At 41.9% G+C, this 17783-nt stretch overlaps 1 protein-coding gene across 2 annotated transcripts; it reads left to right on the top strand.

Annotated features, from left to right (window-relative positions):
* The first annotated feature begins 626 nt into the window (after window positions 1–626).
* Window positions 627–16560, top strand: LOC110979715 (NF-kappa-B inhibitor-like protein 1). Of its 2 annotated transcripts, none has more exons than XM_087139444.1 (8): window positions 627–745; window positions 6998–7291; window positions 8140–8273; window positions 9799–9937; window positions 11570–12535; window positions 13439–13613; window positions 14038–14127; window positions 15396–16560. In XM_087139444.1, exons 2-5 carry the CDS (start codon window positions 7000–7002, stop codon window positions 12130–12132), a joined length of 1128 nt encoding a protein of 375 aa, XP_086995570.1. In that variant the 5' UTR covers window positions 627–745; window positions 6998–6999; the 3' UTR covers window positions 12133–12535; window positions 13439–13613; window positions 14038–14127; window positions 15396–16560. The 2 variants fall into 2 exon arrangements, with proteins under 2 accessions (XP_086995570.1, XP_086995569.1); XM_087139443.1 differs by having other exon boundaries at window positions 15393–16560.
* The last annotated feature ends 1223 nt before the right edge of the window (window positions 16561–17783 follow it).

Genomic DNA, 17783 nt, shown 5'->3' with positions numbered 1-17783 from the left:
TTTCCGAAAGGGGTTTTGATAAGGCGATAAAGGTGAATCAGAGCCTAGTTGTGCACAGCCAAGATACCCAACTTGAAAATCCTGAGTTGAGGTTTGAAAGTACTAGTGTAGCTGCCAAAATAATTGTTGGGACATAATTTTCCTGGAATTTTATACTCTATATAGCTTCTTCAGTGTATGAAAACTGTTTGACATCTTTAGTGGGTTACATTTTTTGAAAAGCGCACATTTTATGGAGAAATATTTAGAATTACTTATGCTCTCTTGACAATGAGGACTGACGCTGTTACTGTGAAGTCATTCGGTAAGGCAGTAGGCTGTGTGCCGATAAATATGTTAAATGTTGTATATTTCTATGTAATTACAAAAAACAATGAAAAACGGAAGTAGGCCAGCAAAATCTTGAAAAAATTAAAATGCAGGATTTTTCAATGTTACGTTCATAAATCAATTTTACATTGGGAAGTTTTTCCTGGAATGACATCACAGTTATTTCGCGGAATATGGAAACGGCTTACTGGCATGAAAACCAAGAAAACAGCAAACCAACTCTTGAAATTATAACAAAAACTTGAGCTGAGAATGAGATTTGAAACACAAAGCTGGAGTGCGCCACCAAGAGTTGGATTAATGTGAAATGGCCGCACTCAAGAGAAGTTGATTTTCGGCCGTAGCAAACCCGTTGTCGGTGATGATCAACCTTCGCTTGAGCAACTCACATGCAGTAAGGAAGGGAGAAGTTTAGGTAAGGTTGAAATAGTTGGAACTCGGAGGAATAAAACAGCCATCACCATTTCATTAATTCAGTAGACAGTATTTAGACATGTTTAGGCTCCTTGGTTTAGGCCAAGAGCGTAACCGTAAACAGATGAATGATGATGATGACCACACACCGCGATCGGCAATGATCGGTAGCGCCTGGCTACTGGCTAGCCCACTAGTTCGGCCTATTGCTAGTTTGTGCAGTTATCACTGGGTGGTTATTGGTCGTACGGGTAGGCTTACTGCAGTTTACGCTGTCGTGTCCATGGAGCGGGAGTGAGAGTCCGTGCCACACTAGTGGGGCAAGGTAGGGCTTCATGTAGGTAGCACCCATATTGCAGATACTGCATGGGTGATTTTTAAAAATGCCTTTCTAGTTTATTCTATCATTGTGCAAAATCACCCATGCAGTAGGCCTATTTGCGATAAGGCATACGGTGTTCATTAATGGCATTATCACCCTGTTCCTATAAGGAGACAAAGTCTACCTTTTCGAAACAAAGCACCTAAATTATAAGTTGGCGGTGATGTCCTCTTTCATATCAGAAACAAAAGAGTGAAGGGCTTTGGTTTTCTGGGGATATTATGGGGTAAAACGTGCCTGGCAGCGTAAATGATGCGACGAACAGACGAAGAGCTGTAAACAAAGACAAATCAGCGCATGATGTAGTCTGGTTCCTTGACCTGGAACCATTAAAGTTTCTTTTATGAAATTCAGTATATCCACAATGGCTAGGTCGGGTAACAAGACGAGAAACAAAATGGTGTGATGTGGTCATCTTTCGCCGAACTCGTGGAAAACTCTGGTTTTCTTGCTTAAATATTGTCAAAATTTACCTAAACTAGAGCTGCTTGCACTAGGATTAAGGAACAGATCCTCACGGTCTGAATGTTACATGTAGTTTGAAAAAGTAGACTTTGTTTTCCCAGTCCTTTCATTTTAAAGCGTGCGATTGCACTCTCATGCCAATGCACGCCTAAAAGCTTCTCAAGAAGTGCTATTAATTGCACGCCTGAAACCATCCGTACCGCACGCCTTGGCATGAGTTTACTTTATAACTATACATGTACTTCGCAATTTGTGAGAAAAACAAAACGAAAAGAATCAAACATTAGGCCTACCTACTACTACTAGTTAGTGATGACAGAATCATTTTTTAGTCTCCTGGCGACACAGTTGAGCGCAGCAGCTCTGTCAGTGTACAATTGTTCAGCACACGCACGTCGCACAGCACTGCAGCAAGCGTTGCTTCTGCATGCCTTATGCTACATACACCAGACTGTACATGGCTTTGTGCTTCTACACGTCAAACGCAGTGCCACGAGATCACACCACTTTTCAGTCAAATTTTTCCAATGAATTCCCTAATTATCCCAAGTTTTTCATGGAGATGTCTATCCTGTAAGTTGTTCCGATCACAACCGTGGCATTTTTTGGAAAAAAAAGATTGGGGCTTTTGCTCGCATCTGCACGAAACAATCTTCAGAAGTCGACATGCTTTCACGATGCAGGCTCCTGCGCCCTATGGGTAGGGAAACAACCAATTCCTTTGAGGTCGAGACTGGGACCAGACCAGTCAATCATGATGCAGAATATAGTGCGTGAAAGCCATGGAGAGATCATGCCGGCGCGGATCGCAGCAGATTTTTGTGTAAACGTCCTGATGTTTCCCAATAAACTTTTTTAGCGTTGTGAATGGAAATAACTCACAGGAAGGAGATCTGGCTAAGAGAAACCTCTGGAAAATCGAGAGATTTATTTGAAAAAAATTGAATGGAGAATTGGAGTGAACTTGTGGCTCAGAGGAGCTCTGCATAGTCCGTCTAGGCTGCTATTTTGGAAAGGGCATGATTTTGTGACCGTCATAGAACTTTGAATCTTTTTACGTGTATTGGACATATTTCTTGGAGTTTGCTTGAAGTAAGGGGGTGTGATCTTAAACTGTTGCACCATTTTTGTTGGTTTTGTTGGTTGTATTTGTTGTACATGTAATGTTGACCCAATTTTATCTTTCTATTTTACTATGTCTTGATTGACCCTAGGTTTTGGTTCATTTTTCAAAATCACACGCCTAGAAAAATTGCCTGCCTGGAAATGTCCAGGTGGGTTTTTTTTTAACATGCCTGCAATTTCCAAATCACCAGGACTGTTTTCCTTAATATAGGAAATTAGGAACAGGGTGCTAACGGTAATGAACGCCCCTATTTCAGTGGAACGCTGTTTTTGTTTGGCCATGAGAGTAGAAGTAATAGATTTGTGTCCACAGCATGCATGTCCTGACACCACTGCCCCTAAAAATACTAATTTCCAAAAATTTCATTATTCTTAAGAAAAAGACACAAAATATATCCGAGTTCTGAATCTTAGTTCTAGCAGCTGTACATGCTGTATAAAATGCCATATTTATGCAATTTCATCCATACTTAGCAAATTGTTAATGGCTGTCATATGTCCTGATGTTTGCTTGAGCTACTGCCGATCCACATGCGCCGCATCGACTTGCACATTTACATTTATTATGTACACTTTACTGCTGGCCTTTTCTGTTGTGATGATCCCTGTTTAACCTGATCCATGAACTTGTGAAAGGCCTCAATGTAGCCCATCCCTCAGCATGGTTGTGGTAGTTTGGCAGTACTATTATACTTGAAAAGTTTCTGTCGACCGACTTGGGAGGTCGAATGAAAATAATGAACAATGAACAAAATGCCTCATGCTTTTGAGATTGTCCGAACGCAAATCTACAACTTCCGTTGCCATGACCTTATCTTGATGTTAGAATAGGAGGATCCATTTATAGCCATTAGGGAGGCAGGAGTCATGGAAGTGGTGATTAAGAAATTACACACTGGCAGTGGAAGCATGGAGGGGGTATCCCCTATGTTTTGCAGGTCTATAGTTTCGTAGCGGTCATTAAATTCTTGAAAAATCTTTAAATCTTCTTGTGGTCATGAAATTCCTGGAAAAGTCATTAAATGTTTGTAGAAAACGAATAAAGTCATTAAAAGTCATTAAATTTTCATCTTTTACATCAGTACTTTGCACTATAAGCAAGTTGATCTGCGAATCGAGGACAGTTATTCGTGTTATGTCAAAGCCCTGTAGTGTCACATCAAAGGAACACGATTTAATCACAATCGAGCATGTTGCCAGCATTGTAGAATTGCACATAATGATTATTGTAGTCATTAAAAAGTCTGAAAATGGACTATAAAAGTCATTAAAAGTCTTTGAAGTTTTGGGGTCTTGATACTACATGTATGAACCCTGGGTTTTTTAATGGCTGATGTCTGATTGTCTCACAAATGACCCCCACTTTGAAAAATCTGCCGCTGTTGGACTCATCTACATGACTGGTAGCAGAGTTGTTGACGTGATTTGCTAACTTTGACTCGGCTTGACTTGAGACTTGACTTGTTTTGGCAGACAGGTCAAGTCCGTTTTTCACTTTGGAAGACACGTCTGTTTTCCCCTCAGGTCAGGTCTGTCTTGACAGACAGGTCAAGTCTGCTTTGCAGTTTGGCAGGCACGTCAGGTCTGTTTTCCCCTCAGGTCAGGTCTGTATTGGCAGACAGGTCAAGTCTGCTTTGCAGTTTGGCAGGCACGTCAGGTCTGTTTTCACCTCAGGTCAGGTCTGTATTGACAGACAGGTCAAGTCTGCTTTGCAGTTTGGCAGGCACGTCAGGTCTGTTTTCCCCTCAGGTCAGGTCTGTCTTGACAGACAGGTCAAGTCTGCTTTGCAGTTTGGCAGGCACGTCAGGTCTGTTTTCCCCTCAGGTCAGGTCTGTATTGACAGACAGGTCAAGTCTGCTTTGCAGTTTGGCAGGCACGTCAGGTCTGTTTTCACAGACAGGTCAAAACTGTCTTGACAGACAGGTCAGATCTGTCTTGACAGACAGGTCAGATCTGTCTGAACAGACAGGTCAAGTCTGTTTAAACAATAAAATGTTGACCGTCAGAAAAAATTGTACAAGTGCTGCAGTGTCCTCCAACCTACAGAAGTAGCCTGGTGCCCCCCCAGGTTCGGCTTGTCTCCCACAAAATTCAAAACGTAGCCACCAAGCCTTGGAGTCTGCCTGCCAAGTTTAAAAGTTTTGATGTTTCATTAACATTCGTTGTGAAAAGAGAACTTCATTTACAATGACATTTTTGAAGGTTTTTCTTTCCAACACTGGTATCTTAATGATGAAAAAAATTGAATATGTAAAATTGCTTTCAATTTTTCTGACAATATTCTTCCTCGTATTTGTACAGAATTGCACCAGACCTGACCTGAATTTACAATGGGAAGGAAGTCCACAGGTGGACCCTAAATCCTGGTGCTATGCCCCTGACTTGAGTCGCTATTGTGATTCGTGACTTGACGTATACTTACTAGTTTTTGACTTGTGACTTGACCTGGACTTGCACATTGTTGACTTGTAACCAACCCAAGTCAGTAAACTACTCAATCAAACCCATTAAAGTTTTAAATCAGCCTATCAACTTATGCCTTGTATTTCTTAAAATGATCAGCGTAAGACTTTGTTCAGCTTGTGACCTCTACATGTACTCAGTCTTGTCTGCCCATGGCCACATCTGAATTACTTGGCTGTGGCTTGAAATCACACATCGTGCGACTTGACTTGTACTTGGACAGAAATACTTAAAACTGGATTTTTTTTTGGACCACATGACTTGGGATTTGACTTTACTTGACTTGACTTGACTTGACTTGACTGGAGTGGACTCGACCTGTGATCAAATGACTTGTGACTTGTCTTGTTACTGGACCAAATGACTTTTGACTTGGCTTAGACTTGCAAAAATTGACTTGCTACCTGACCCTCCATCCATTACAGCCATTTCATCAGCCCCCCTGTGACTTGCTACCTGACCCTCCATCCATTACAGTCGTTTCATCAGCCCCCCTTTGACTTGCTACCTGACCCTCCATCCATTACAGTCGTTTCATCAGCCCCCCTTTGACTTGCTACCTGACCCTCCATCCATTACAGTCGTTTCATCAGCCCCATTTGACTTGCTACCTGACCCTCCATCCATTACAGTCGTTTCATCAGCCCCCCTTTGACTTGCTACCTGACCCTCCATCCATTACAGTCGTTTCATCAGCCCCCCTTTGACTTGCTACCCGACCCTCCATCCATTACAGTCGTTTCATCAGCCCCATTTGACTTGCTACCTGACCCTCCATCCATTACAGTAGTTTCATCAGCCCCCCTTTGACTTGCTACCTGACCCTCCATCCATTACAGTCGCTTCATCAGCCACCCTGTGACTTGCTACCTGACCCTCCATCCATTACAGTCGCTTCATCAGCCACCCTGTGACTTGCTACCTGACCCTCCATCCATTACAGTCGCTTCATCAGCCACCCTGTGACTTGCTACCTGACCCTCCATCCATTACAGTATTTTCATCAGCCCCCTTTGACTTGCTATCTGACCCTCCATCCATTACAGTCGTTTCATCAGCCCCATTTGACTTGCTACCTGACCCTCCATCCATTATAGTACTTCCATCAGCCCCCTTTGAGTTTTAAAAGAACTGGAAGAACACTTCAAAGCATCATTTGCCCTTTGGCTTGACTCGACTCCAGAAAAAAAAACATGACTTGCAACTTCATTTAGGGGAATATTGACTCGTTACCGGAATCGGAGAAGACGCTTTGGATGTATACAACACTGACTGCTCGTGATACATTGTTGAACATCAGCAAGTTTAATTTTGGGGGAAGTCGCCCTGGGTTTTAATTTTTGAGCAATAATTAGCGAAGTAACAAGGTGTGTGAAGACAAGAATAGGAAGCCTGGAGTGGAAACTATTTTAACCACAAAACTCATATCCAACCCAGGATGTAGATAAATTAGTTGCGCCACTGCAGTTTGTTCATCCTTAGCAATCAAGTACCCAAAATATGGAGCACCAAAGCATGATGTCATTTTGAAGCAGGAAGTGTAGGGCAGGTGGATAGAGTAGGCACAAGTGGTGCTTCATTGGCAGGTTCTTGTGTTTGTTACACACACATAATTGTACATGTGACATATTCACTTCTGTGTTCTATTCCATTATTTCTGAATATGGATAATTTTTATCCAGTTCGTGGTTTGCTTTCCTTTTGAAGTTCTCTTTTTCTCCTTTTTTCCGAAAAGGAGACGTAGTTTGACTTTTCTGCAAGAGACCTTTGGACAAAACTTGCCATTTCTGCATTAGTTCTTTTTTTTTGCTGACACAGAAATGGGCAGAAGTAAAGTGGAGAAGATGTTTGACTACGTGAGCCAGGGGGAAGTGAGCAGGTTGAAATCCTTCCTCAAGAGACACCACGGCGATCGCCGACTGGATGTGAATGCTACGCTGCCGGGCAGGGCAAATCGGCAGAGGACAGTGCTGCACGTGGTGTGTGCCAGCGGCGATGACGCCATGCTGCGGTTACTGATGAAGTATGGCGCCAGAGCAGATGTGCAGGACAGTTATGGTGACACACCGCTACACCTCGCCCTGCAGCGGGTACTACATGGCCACAAATATGGTAATTGACAAAAATCTAATTAAAATAGGGCAGAACGCAGAATGGTTATTGAGCTCAGAGAAGTGGCATCCCGTAAGAGAGACCATGGAACCAGTGACAAATGAATATGTGATTATGTTAAACAAGTTGAAACCACTTCAGCAAGTTACTCGGCATAGGATGCCACAGTGCCAACCAAGCAATTGATTTCTTTATCAGTGTTTCCTTAGAAATTCTTCTTGGAAGTTTAGAGGAAGTTTAAAAGGGTCTATGCAATGCATTTTTTTCACCGCAATTTGGAGATGTGCCATTGTGTCTCAGTTGAGCTTATTTTCAGTTTTATTTGGCTTTGGTACCAGGGATTTTGCTGTGCTTTTGATTGCCATGCTAATGCAAATTTCCATATTCATGAGCAAAACTGTTACATCATCCCAGGGACAGAACCTCAATGTTATATTGATTTGTGCACAAACATTTGCTGGCATTTGTGACATTTTAAATGCCCTAAATGTCCTTTTCTTTGAAGATTTCTTGTGGTGTAGGCACTTGGTAAGAAGCTGACAGGTAACATTTTCTCAGGAGTGTTTTCAGAGAGCAAAGTTTGAATTCACAATTGAAACCGAAAAGCCCATAAATTGAAGAGTGACTTCCTTGAATGACATCAACCCAAAAGGATGTCTGACAGTTTTCGTATTGAACATTAAAGAAGAGTGTCAAGGTTTACAGAAAGTGTCATCCGAGAAGATTTCATCACATTGACCCTTTATTTTTTTTTAATCCCAATAACAAAGCACAGGAAGTGCTTTTGATCTTCTCGAAAATAAGCTGAAGAATGCTTTTGAAATTTGTGACGTTGTTGTGATGTTCAGCTTTCAAGGACCTTGTGCTGCCTATCCTGGAAAGGAGCTGCCTGTCCATCACTCTTGACATTGCCAACAAGCGAGGGCGCACTCCACGACTGCTGTTGAAGGAAGTCGAACAGATGTCCCAGGAGAGGGTGGAGGTAAGTGGTCTTCGCAGGTGCCACAGAGGGCGCTTTGTGGCTTATATTCGCAAGCATCGAGTGTGATTACCACCCCGCGCTCATACTCGTGCTAGGGAGACTTTGTTCGATTTGACCCTGACGTGACATTACTCGGGCCAGGCCTAAATAGCTAACCTACCAAGCAGGTTGTATCGGGAAATATCCCATAATACACTGCAAAAACGTGGCTTCATCAAATGATGCAAAGGAAAGTTCAACCCATTGGAAACAGTTCAGGAAAAGTCATTGCATGTAGTGGCAGTTTGGCTCAAGTCAGAGATCTGTTTAATAGTCAAGTAAGTCAGGCATGCAACTTTTCCTCGGATCAGCTGATTTCCTCATTTTTCACCTCACCCTCATGCCATTGAAAATTAAAAAACACTTTACAAAGTCTCGTAAAGATTGGAATTTCCTTGTTTTTGTCAAAGTCTGAGTTGCATGCCTGGTGAGTCAAGTCAAGTAAGTTTTATGGAGTAGAAGGCCAGAAATGTGTGTATGGACATCCATGGCTTTCTTCAGCTCAAAGATTGTGCAAATTTAATCACTGCCTGACCTATTCCCTCGGTCAGGGCGCCTCAAGCAACTCAAGATCGTTTGTCTAGTACCTCAGATTGCAAATGCCCATCTGAACGTCTTGACACATCAAGTAAGCCCTAGGGAAGTACTTGAGTACATTGAAAGAAAGAGACCTTGAGACTTGTTCAAATCAGCCAACTGAAGAAATAAGAGTTCTTAAGATCTTTCCATCATATCAGACAAAGAAATACTTGAGCATAGGAGCTGCATCTTGACTAAGGGTCTCAACTTGGGGAACTAAATTCACAAAAATTTGAAGCCTAAAGCCCAGGTGGAGACAAAGCCAAATGTGACACGAGGCCATTAGAGTAGGGTAGAGTGTGTGTTTCCAATAAGTTTCAGCTGCTTCCAATCTTTGGTAACTGGGTGCATGTTGGAAATGGCACATCTGTGCTAATAAGAACAATAATCACTGAAGCATGGAACTTAATGCCGGAAAATAAAAAAATCACTGTGTCTTCGACATTTACTCTGTGGAAAATTTAAACTTGTTGGATTAACTTCGAAGTTTTTTGGTGTACTAAAATTTGTTTTCAACTGTACATGTGGTTTATGAGATGTAGTGTTTGTTTGGAGGTTGAAATTTAGATAAGTGAATCTCAATACAAAGAGGATGGTTATTTAAAATGATGTAAACAGCAACTTCTGAATGTTGTAACCTCTTGAATTCTTTTATTTTTTCTTTAGTTTTCCAATCTTTTTATAACAAGGATTAGCCCTAACACTCCTCAGTCCTCCAACAGGTGAAGGATTGAGGAGGGTTAGGGTTAAGGTTATAAAAAGCGTTGACTCAATATGCATTTGGAGATCCAACATCTCTTGAAGATCCATTCCTATCATTGAGCGTCCGTGCCTTCCTATAAGTGCAATACAGGATGTTTTCGAGTTCTTCGATCTCTGTTATCTTGTGTTTGTTTTCTCCAAACAGCAATTGACGAGGGAAGACGAGGAGAAAGCGGCATCAGAGGCGAGACAGAGGGAGGAGGCCGAATGGCAGTCCAGATTGCAGGACGAATGGGCAGCAGACATGGAGGGGATGTGTGACCACACCCCCTGGGATGACACAGGTACGCAGTATGGCGAGGGAGGTGTGTAACACACCCTGCTTTGTGCAGGTGGAGGAAGATGAGTCAGCCACCTCAGATAGGCTTATCAGTGATATGGGTAAAATATCGATGGTCCTTCCCTCACAGGGATAGTGTTTTCTCTTGTGTTGTTGCTTTCGTCAACAAATGGTTGACAAATTGTGACTGGCTGTCAATGCAAAATGAACCCAACAATCCACAAAGTAATAACACATCTTATGCAGCTAGTGAGGTACTAAATTATAGACTACCCTTTAGTACCTAACAAAAATGCTTCCTTTCTTAAACACCTAAGAAGCAAAGTGCATTTTGTGGCAAGAGCTGTCACCAACCAAGAGCGAAATTTTCTGATAATGGTTGCCACCAATACAGCCTGGCAGTTTTTGCCTTTGAACAATGAGATGGTTCTGTTTGAATGAACTCAGGGATGGGGTTGTCCCACACATTCTTTATGTTCATTGGCTGAGAGCTAGTCACATGGTTTTCATTATTGTTGCCAGCTTGCTATGGACATGTCAAAAGTACTCTACCCATAGCAACCAAAGTACTATACCCTTAACAACCGATGTTGGGTGCAAAGACACACAGGTGTGCGCGCTGCTCTTATTCTAAAGTGCTAGGGCTAGGTTCAAACATTTTGTGAAAGAGGTAGCTTGGAAAGCACTTGTGAAGTTTTAACAAATTTGGTATCCAAAATATAGAATCAATTGACCACCAAGGTTTCAGGGGTCAGCTGGCTAGGATTTGTAACGTAATTGGGGAGTTTGCCCGCAGAACCGTGAACCTGCTTTCTTGACCGAGTGTCCTGAAATCCAAGAGCAAGTTCAGGTGCTAACATATAGTTTAGACCACTAGTCAGGTGCTTTTTGACCATGCACAGGTGCAGTACAGTCCCATGCAAATGATCCCAATGAACCATTTCTGTGAAATACCATCGTTATGTTTTGCCATTGGCTGCAATTTTTGGGACGTACATGGTAAATTTCAAATGATTATTCCCCTGAAAGTGGTTCCCTCAGTACTGATAAATGAAATTTGCCATTATAACCAGCAATACAACCGTGCCCCAGGGCCTAGTTTTAAATGATTTCCTGTAAGTAATAACCAGCAGTACAACCATGCCCTAAGGCCTGGTTTTAAATGATTTCCTGTAAGTGATAACCAGCAGAACAACCGTGCCCCAGGGCCTAGTTCTAAATGATTTCCTGTAAGTAATAACTAGCAGTACGACCATGCCCTAGGGCCTGGTTTTAAATGATTTCCTGTAAGTGACAACCAGCAGTACGACCATGCCCTAGGGCCTGGTTTTAAATGATTTCCTGTAAGTGACAACCAGCAGTACGACCATGCCCCAGGGCCTGGTCCTAAATGATTTCCTGTAAGTGACAACCAGCAGTACGACCGTGCCCCAGGGCCTGGTCCTAAATGATTTCCTGTAAGTCCATACCATCATACATTTTTCAAACTTGCCACAAGTTTAATGTGCAGACAAGAGTATTTCTGTCGTTGCACAAGTTTTTGTCAGACTTTATAAGATTTAAAAATCACTCTTTGAAATGTCTGTTTTGTTAAAATTGTATCAGTAACTTCTGAATGTGTGATGTGATTTATCAGGTTACACAAATCTGAATCAGGAATCCTTTGATGAATGGGCCACCAGGATAGCTGCAGAGCACAGACGGAAACAGCAGCAGCGATACCAGGGTGCTCGACCAACACGAAAGGGGCAAGCCAAAGACAGAGAACGACGGGAAGAGGAGAAACGCAACTCCCAAAGGAAACTGGAAGCGGAGCACGCTAAGTATCAGCGCCGGCACTCGGAGCGACTCCAGAAGAAGCGTCTCCGCCAGAAGGCGGGGTATCTGCAGCGATGCGCAGAGGTGTTCGGCGGGGAGGGTCAAGAGACGAACCAGCTGCGATTGGAGGACGTGCCGTGGCCTTGTCGCCACGGCAACGCGGACAAAATGATGGAGGTGCTTTTATGCGACGTGGACAGAGGCGACGCGGCGGAGCTGAAGAGGTTCGTCCGCTCGCAGCAGCTGCTGTGGCATCCGGACAAGTTCCTGCAGAAATGCGGCGGCAGATTGGCGGAGGAGGAACGGAACAAGATCCTGGAGAGGGTCACCCAGTTATCCCAGGCCCTGAACCAATTAGGAGAGGATGACAAACAGAACTGATGCCACCTTGAATGAAGAGCCGTACAATGCAAGCTATTCAGTAACTCTGTATGGGTACAATCGACGTGATCCAGTCTGTTTGGAAAACATTTGCCCTAACCGCACTTTCCAGTTCAGTGATTTCTGATTCCTGAAACTATGGAACCCTAGAACCCTGGCTCTTTTATTTACTCCAGTAACATACAAGCGTGGAACTTAGGCCAGTATTTAAGTGTCCAATGACATGAAACATTCTACTTCTCTTAAATGTGTGAAATCTTTTTGAGGTCCTTGCTTTGGTGAATGCAACTGAAGAATGCACTTCTTAGAAACACAGTTGCTTCAATTCGTCCATGCTTTTCCTGACAAGTGAGGGCGCTGTTGCTTTGATGTCATCACAGGAAGACATTGCTCACAAAGTGTGGTAAGTCGTGCAGAAGTGGTAAAAATTTGATTTGCAAAAGGAATAAGATGCAAATTGAAGAAAAAATGTAAAATTTGTGAACTGAAAGAGGCAAGAAGGTTCAGTAGATAAGGAGGCCTGAATATTTGGTTCTTTTCTTTGGCTGTGTCTCACGTGAACAATAAAATGTTTATGTTGAGGGAAATTGATGAAAGGCCTTGATGTATTCAGTGCCAGGAATATCCATGACTTTTTGCATCAAAACCCTTGACTTACTGGTTCAATCCATCGTTTGTTAATTTTTGCGTTATGTCCGTTTGAGGCAACAAAAGTGCTGAAAGTTTAACGAAGGGTGCCTAAAAGCTAACATGATGAAATTTTTGCTCAGTGAATACTGTATATTTTTTTTAAATTCTAGGATCTTTATTTCAAATCAAAAGTGAAGTGTCAAGTTTTGACTTGCACCTGAATTCAACATCCTGAACACTGCTGAGTGTGGCTACATGATGCCATCCATTGATCTGTTGAGTTACAATAACCCACCCACATGTGCGTCATGACAACGCTTGCACGTACTTCAATGAAAAGAAACTGCTGCTGGCAAGTTTCCAAAAACTCCGTCTGTAGGTGCATCGTTGGAAATGGCCTTCTTTTATTGTTTTCTTTATATTGACACATTGATAGTTGAGTCCCATATCTATCTTTAAACCAAGTGCATGTTGTAACAATCAGACAATATTATCTTCAGCTACTTTTTTGATAGCTGCAAATGATGGACTGTACCTTGAAAGAACCATTCAAAGCTCAGATAGCTCATTTTTGGGCATAGTTGGAACTGAAACACTTTCCTGTTACATTCAAATCATCTAACACCTGTCATTAAAGAAGTGGGTGTTCCATGTCTTGTGTTGAATTTCATTTTAGACAACCAGCAACCAGCTGGTCATCTTGAGCCAGACAACAGTAACCAGCCAGTCATCTTGAGCCAGATAACAGTAACCAGCCGGTCATCTTGAGCCTGTCATGCTAGACAACCAAGAAGTTGCCAGGAATGCGCATTCTTGCAAGCCTGCAGTAATCATGTAGTGGAATAGCAGAGGTAGGTGTCATACCAAATTTTGCAGGCTTTTGGACAGGCACTCTCTTGGTAGGTTTCTCCAACCTCCTGCATTGTTAATATAAAGGCTGGTTGGAATGAGAAAGCAAAGCGAATTTGACGTCACACAAGATTTGCAGCAAAAAGGTCCCTTGAGTTGAATTGTGTTCAACATTAGTGAATTCATAGTGTGGATATTTGATTTGACATCACAAATTCTCTTTTGTGTTCGCTTTCCCGCCAGCTATGAACTTTCCTTAATACAGGTACAATGTACATGTATTTTCACTCTGTCAACTTTCAACCAGAAAATGTACATCAGCAAGAGGATTGTTTGTGGTGGATTTCCTTGTGAATGTTCCGTCTGTAACAAACATTTCTCACACTCATTTACAAGTCGTTTCCCTGGCATTTTTTGTTTTTACAGGTTTCAGTTTGTTGGACGGCAGTGGCTTCTATCGCCATGGAAACAGCTATTTCCAGAAATCCATGCAAGTTCTCAGTTTTCATAAAAAAAGTAAATATAAACAATTGTTCATTGCTTATCAGAATGGTCTATCATCACACTATGCCTGAAGTTGTGACCGAACCTTACACAAGGTGTCGCAAGTTACGTTAAATAAACTGGCCTAATTTCAAGATGTATTTTGCATCAGGAGATGTTAAATTGATCAATGGTTTTGCCCTCACACCTACGTATATTCATAACACTGCGTACTCAGGGTTTGTCCAAAAGCTTTCAAGAAAACACTACACAATTAGCCCATTGTAAATCCACGGGAATCTTCAACTTTTCCACCCACGTTATGTCCGTTCTCAGTTTCGGTGGGATTTGTTGACATTTGGAATGAGCCTATTAACTCCTGGGCCCAATTTCATGGTGCAGCTTAACAGTTAGCAGAGAAATTGTGCTTAGAAACTTTTGCTGACCGTAAGCACTATTTCATGACAGTGCTTGGTGTGGTCGTGCCTATGATTGCTCACACATAGAGCGTTCCATTGTTTTGTCACGTTGTAAAGCAAAGTCTTCCTCTGAGCTAAGCGTGCCTTTTGCCTCGGGTACTGCATAGAGTCTCCATGAAATACACGGAGCCTGTGTTGGTATAAAATCTTGTGCTTAGCAGTGCCGTGAAATTGGGCCGTGGTGTTGGGGTTTTCCCTAGATCATCACCTGGCTAAATTCTGCAATTCTGATTCAGACTTTGAAATGTTGTGTTACAATTCAGAATTTATTTCCATGCATCAGATTATAACCAAATGCAACTTTTAAACAAGGACAGGAAAAATTACACATTTACAAATGTCTTGAATTATTTGGGATTTTTATTAACAACTTGACTTCAGAAAAAGCAAAATGTTTCATTGGAGACTAGATATTGACTAAATATTGGAGTTACGTTTTCTGGGTATTAGAAATGTTTAATGTCTTCACATACTCCAACACTTTTTGGCAAGTAACATAATAATGAAAGGTTTGTGCGTTGAGCTTGATATGATTGAGATCTGGAATTTTGGGTTCACACCCAAGTTCCATCGTTAAAATGCTGATTTGGAAACTGAAATTTCTATTAATGCTGTGTGCTTTTGTGGTCAAGATGATTTGTCCAAATGCAAGGTCTGTTGTAAAAATTTACTGCATGGCGACTGATAATGGGATTTTTAAAAGTCTAAATTTTTTTAGACATTTCAAATAAAAAGGAACAGTTGATCAAGGATAAAATTGCATTCACATGAGGAAGTGTTGATGGTTTACTATAGTGGCTACATTTTCTTTTTTCTCAGCAGAAAGTAGTCTTGGCTGGTCGGTCTGTGCCGCCGATGTCTGGTTTACCTCGTAAACCTGTTGGGATCAGTCTGCTCGCAGACAGGACTAGCTGGAGTAAGGAAAGGACTCGATCTGAGCTTGAAGTCATTTCTGACGGAGAAAAAGAGTTACAAATATTACATGAGCGTAAATTTTCAACCTCTGTAAATATCTTTCAAACATGTCAAAGGAAGTCTCAAAATGTACATTTTTCGCACTGTCCAAAAGTGCTGGTAGTTTTTGATAGAAAGAATTTACCATGATCAGTGCTAGGATTATTGTATTCAACAGTCTCTATACCCAGCATAAATGTGAGAAGTTTCATGGAAAGTTTCACGCACCTGCCTTCATGTTTGTTGAGCTTCATCAAATAGAAAGTTGTAGAATTTTAGTTTAAGGGAATTCAAAGGATAAGAAGCGGGGCTTAGTCCCTGGGGAGAATATCAAGTATATGTCTTGCCCCATTTTTATGGTAATGGAAAAAAAAATTGCGGCAGTCGTACATGGAATTCTTTCTATTTTCTTAAAAACTCAATACATTTACTTTTATTTTTAGTCATGATTTAGCTACATTGATATTGGCGGTGAGTTTATGTCGCTGGTGTCAGCATCTTGGGCAAGTCACTTTACCCCTACGTGCCTCTCTCCACCCAGGAGTAAATGGATTCCTGTGAGGGCAGACACGGTTGTGTTTAGCTGTTTGTGCCTTGTTTGCAATGGCAGCACCGGGCTGGTATATTCCCCAAGGGGGCTGAGATGGTTTCAGGAATGTTCAGATGTTGTGAGCACAATATGCAGGGATAATGACGGCAGCGCCTTAAGGACCCTCGTGGTGGATATGTGTCACGCTTTACAAAAAAATGGCCGTTATTGTTATGATCTCTTCATTTTCCGTGAAAATGGAAGCATATAATGAATGCACCTTAATGTTTCTAGCCACAGACGTGGGTCATAAAATAGTCTGGTACCATCCAAATTAACACTTGACAATTTAATACAACAAATTCATTGAACGAGATTGAGAATGGCTACCTTGTGTATTACCAAAATTAAAACTCATCAAAGCCTTCATAATCATGGTAATGTTTGAAGTGGACGAACTGCACTGAATGTTTTTAGTCTTTGAAATAAAATGAGCAAAAAGTATTTGTGTAATCTGCATCTCTTTAATTTGTTTTGTTTGTTTGGCTTTTTGTAGATAGGTGATTTCCCTGCACTTATTTTGAAAGGTGTTCTGGAAATATTTTAATTGAAATTAATGCACTTTTTTTGGCTGAGGTTGATTTTTTTTCAGTTTGACATCAGCTGATGTGACTTTCTGACTCTTTCTGACTTCATGTTTCGTTATTTTCCCAGTTAAAACTGACGTGTTAGGACGTGCTATCTAAGTTTTGTTGAAAATCAGTGATGCCTACATACAAAAAAGTGTGATTTACCTTCGTAGTTGTGTTTCTGTTATGGCCAGATACAGAACTTGTGATGTGACGCTCGGCAAAGACAGGACCAGGGTTTAATTGCAGTGAAATAGGGAAGGCACAGTGTACTTGGCCAAAGACCCGATGATGAATGAGTAGATACAAGAAAATCTCAAAAATCTCACCTTTACAAGCAAACAAGCACCTTTGAGCAAACAAAATATTGCTTTCTGCAGAGGAAATTACCTAAACAAGGCTTTGGTTTCAAACTTAAAATTCCAAATAAAAAAAATTGGGAAGACTTAATTATTTGCCAAATCTTTCCAGCTTCGACTGTAGGTGGCGCTCTTTAACTTATACGGTCTCGGGGTCCGAAACGGGGAAATTGTTACAATCCATAACGAGGCCACAACCTTTGCTATTCAACAATGCGAAGGCGGCAGCCTCGTTTTGGATAGTAAATGTCCACCGTTTAGACCGCATTTCCAGACCCCTAGACCGTATTCTTTGAAGAGCGCCACCTACGTTAGAATCCATAATGAGGCCACAACCTTTGCTATTCAACAATGCGAAGGCGGCAGCCTCGTTTTGGATCGTATCAGTCCACCGTTTAGGCTGCATTTCCAGACCCCTAGACCGTATTCTTTGAAGAGCGCCACCTACGTTAGAACCCATAACGAGGCCACAACCTTTGCTATTCAACAATGCGAAGGCGGCAGCCTCGTTTTGGATCGTATCAGTCCACCGTTTGGGCTGCATTTCCAGACCCCTAGACCGTATTCTTTGAAGAGCGCCGCCTACGTTAGAATCCATAACGAGGCCACAACCTTTGCTATTCAACAATGCGAAGGCGGCAGCCTCGTTTTGGATCGCAGCAGGCCACTGTTTAGAGCGCCACCTACGTTCGAAGGTGAAAAGTTTTAGCAAGAAACCCATTAGTCTAAAAAAGCTATT

The sequence above is a fragment of the Acanthaster planci genome, linkage group LG07 (assembly GCF_054643075.1).
Source record: "Acanthaster planci isolate LZ-2023a linkage group LG07, COTS_SCS, whole genome shotgun sequence".
NCBI classification, from domain to species: domain Eukaryota; kingdom Metazoa; phylum Echinodermata; class Asteroidea; order Valvatida; family Acanthasteridae; genus Acanthaster; species Acanthaster planci.
The sequence above is the reverse complement of the archived record's forward strand: the minus strand, read 5'-3'. Positions and strand labels throughout refer to the sequence as shown.

Bases quoted from the DNA above. Each gene is read 5' to 3' on its own strand.
- LOC110979715 (XM_087139444.1), top strand. From the start codon at position 7,000: ATGGGCAGAAGTAAAGTGGAGAAGATGTTTGACTACGTGAGCCAGGGG. The intron at 7,292-8,139 runs GTAATTGACAAA...TGTGATGTTCAG, and splicing joins ACTACATGGCCACAAATATG to CTTTCAAGGACCTTGTGCTG. The intron at 8,274-9,798 runs GTAAGTGGTCTT...TTCTCCAAACAG, and splicing joins TGTCCCAGGAGAGGGTGGAG to CAATTGACGAGGGAAGACGA.